This window comes from Balaenoptera ricei, chromosome 16, assembly GCF_028023285.1.
Source record: "Balaenoptera ricei isolate mBalRic1 chromosome 16, mBalRic1.hap2, whole genome shotgun sequence".
In the NCBI taxonomy this organism is placed as follows: Eukaryota; Metazoa; Chordata; class Mammalia; order Artiodactyla; family Balaenopteridae; genus Balaenoptera; species Balaenoptera ricei.
In genome coordinates this window covers 106,672,466-106,674,732 of record NC_082654.1, presented here as the reverse complement: position 1 = coordinate 106,674,732, position 2,267 = coordinate 106,672,466, and the positions used below count along the sequence as shown (strand labels likewise).

The window sequence follows — 2,267 nt, the reverse complement described above, 5'->3', positions numbered from 1 at the left end:
AAAGAAAAGAATTAATATAAAAATATAAAAACTTAACCACTAAAGCAAAACATAAATATTCCAAAATATCGGAAACCCTGTTCCAAAACCCTAAAAGAAAAAAAATTTTAAATAGCAAAGAATTCACACTAAATGGTGAAAGAAACACAATAAGTATACCGTAATACCTGCAGTAATTATAACAGAAAATAACAGGACAGAGTGGAGACCAAACCATATCAGTATATGAATTTACAAATGCACTTAATTTGCCTGTTAAAAGATTTTCAAATTTGGTCATAAAGGAAAACCCAACTCTAAAAGAGCAGAAGCTGTGATCCTGGTATCATATAAAGTAGAACAGGCTAAAGAGCATCTGAGGTGAAGAAGGACGATTTATGGCCAAAGCTTCAACTCCATTGCACATGGCAGCGGGTCTGAAGGCACTGTAGTTTGTAAATCCGAAGTCAGAAGAAAGTCTAGATGTGACATGGGGAAGCGTAAGGACAAAGAAACTGCAAGAATAAAGTAGACCTCATGACAGCAACTAAAATCCATGAGGGCAAACTGGAACCTACCTCCAACATCGATAATGCAAAAATCAAAACAAAACAAACTCTACAATGAGATATCTCCAGTAGTATGGCTATTCTTTTTTAAAAAGCAAAAACAAAAACGAAAAACCAGAATATAACAAGTATTGAAAAGGATGTGGGCCTCGGTCCCCTGCCCAAGCCCACCGGAGCCTGTTCACGTTGACTGACCAGGGTCCGCGAATTTAACACTCCGAGCCCGTCCGGATGGCCCCGACTCCCAGCTTTCTGTCCTTTGAAGACACTAAGAATAATGTCCCTGCATCAATTTTTACTAGAACCAATCACCTGTCATGCCTGGAACAGGGATCGTACCCATTGCCCTTAGCCCCAATAACCACGAAGTCCACATCTATAAGAAGAACGGGAGCCAGTGGGTGAAAGCTCATGAACTCAAGGAGCACAACGGACACATCACAGGTATCGACTGCGCTCCCAAGAGTGACCGCATCGTCACTTGCGGGGCTGACCGCAATGCCTACGTCTGGGGTCAGAAGGATGGCGTCTGGAAGCCAACCCTGGAGATTCTGAGAATTAACTGTGCAGCCACTTTCGTCAAGTGGTCCCCGCTAGAGAACAAATTTGCTGTGGGCAGCGGAGCATGACTCTGTTTGTTACTTTGAGTCCGAAAATGACTGGTGGATAAGCAAGCACATTAAAAAACCCATTCGCTCCACGGTCCTCGGCTTGGATTGGCATCCCAACAATGTCCTGCTGGCAGCAGGATCCTGTGATTTCAAATGCAGAGTGTTTTCTGCCTATATTAAAGAAGTGGATGAGAAGCCAGCCAGTATGCCCTGGGGCAGCAAGATGCCTTTTGGTCATCTGATGTCAGAGTTTGGTGGCAGTGGCACTGGTGGCTGGGTGTGCGGGGTCAGCTTCTCCGCCAGCGGGAGCCGCCCGGCCTGGGTCAGCCACGACAGCACCGTGTCCATTGCCGATGCCTCAAAAAGCGTGCAGGTCTCAACTCTGAAGACAGAGTTCCTGCCCCTCCTGAGTGTGTCCTTCATCTCGGAGAACAGCGTCCTGGCTGCTGGCCATGACTGCTGCCCCATGCTCTTTAACTACAAGGACTGTGGCTGCTTGACCTTTGTCTCCAAGCTAGACATCCCGAAACAGAGCATCCAGTGCAACGTGTCGGCCATGGAGCGCTTGCGCAACATGGCCAAGCGGGCCACGACCGAGGACCGCAACACGGCCCTGGAGACGCTGCACCAGAACAGCATCACTCAAGTGTCTATTTATGAGGTGGGCGAGCAAGATTGTTGCAAATTTTGCGCTACTGGCATCGATGGAGCCATGGCCATTTGGGATTTCAAGACCTTAGAGTCTTCTATCCAGGGCCTTCGGATAATGTGCAGCTGAGCAAGCCTCCCAGATCCAGCATGAGGATGGACAGGCTGCGCCGGGCAGCTCCGCCCTTCGCATGATGGGCAGGAGAGCCGGCCGCCAGGAGACACTGAAGACACATATGGCGCAAACCTTGCTCTGTGTTTTGTTTGAGAATAATTGGTGAAAGTATCGGTTTTTTAAAAGCAGCAGTGATTTAGGTTTTATTTTTTGTTTTGCTATTTCATTCCATTCTTGAACAAAGTTTCTCTTTAAGTAGTTTATTATGGAAAATTGTCACACTAACTTAAAGGAAGGGGTGGGGGAGGTATGTAAATTGTCTGCTAAAAAATTAAATAAAAATAC

General features: G+C 46.4%; 1 protein-coding gene across 1 annotated transcript; it reads left to right on the top strand.

The window, feature by feature from the left end:
- Positions 1 to 804: 804 nt before the first annotated feature.
- LOC132350574 (actin-related protein 2/3 complex subunit 1A-like) lies at positions 805 to 2,019 on the top strand. Its single transcript, XM_059899837.1, is given in 2 exon segments — positions 805 to 1,173; positions 1,175 to 2,019. Coding segments are annotated over 2 exon segments (1,071 nt in total). The 5' UTR covers positions 805 to 865; the 3' UTR covers positions 1,938 to 2,019.
- The last annotated feature ends 248 nt before the right edge of the window (positions 2,020 to 2,267 follow it).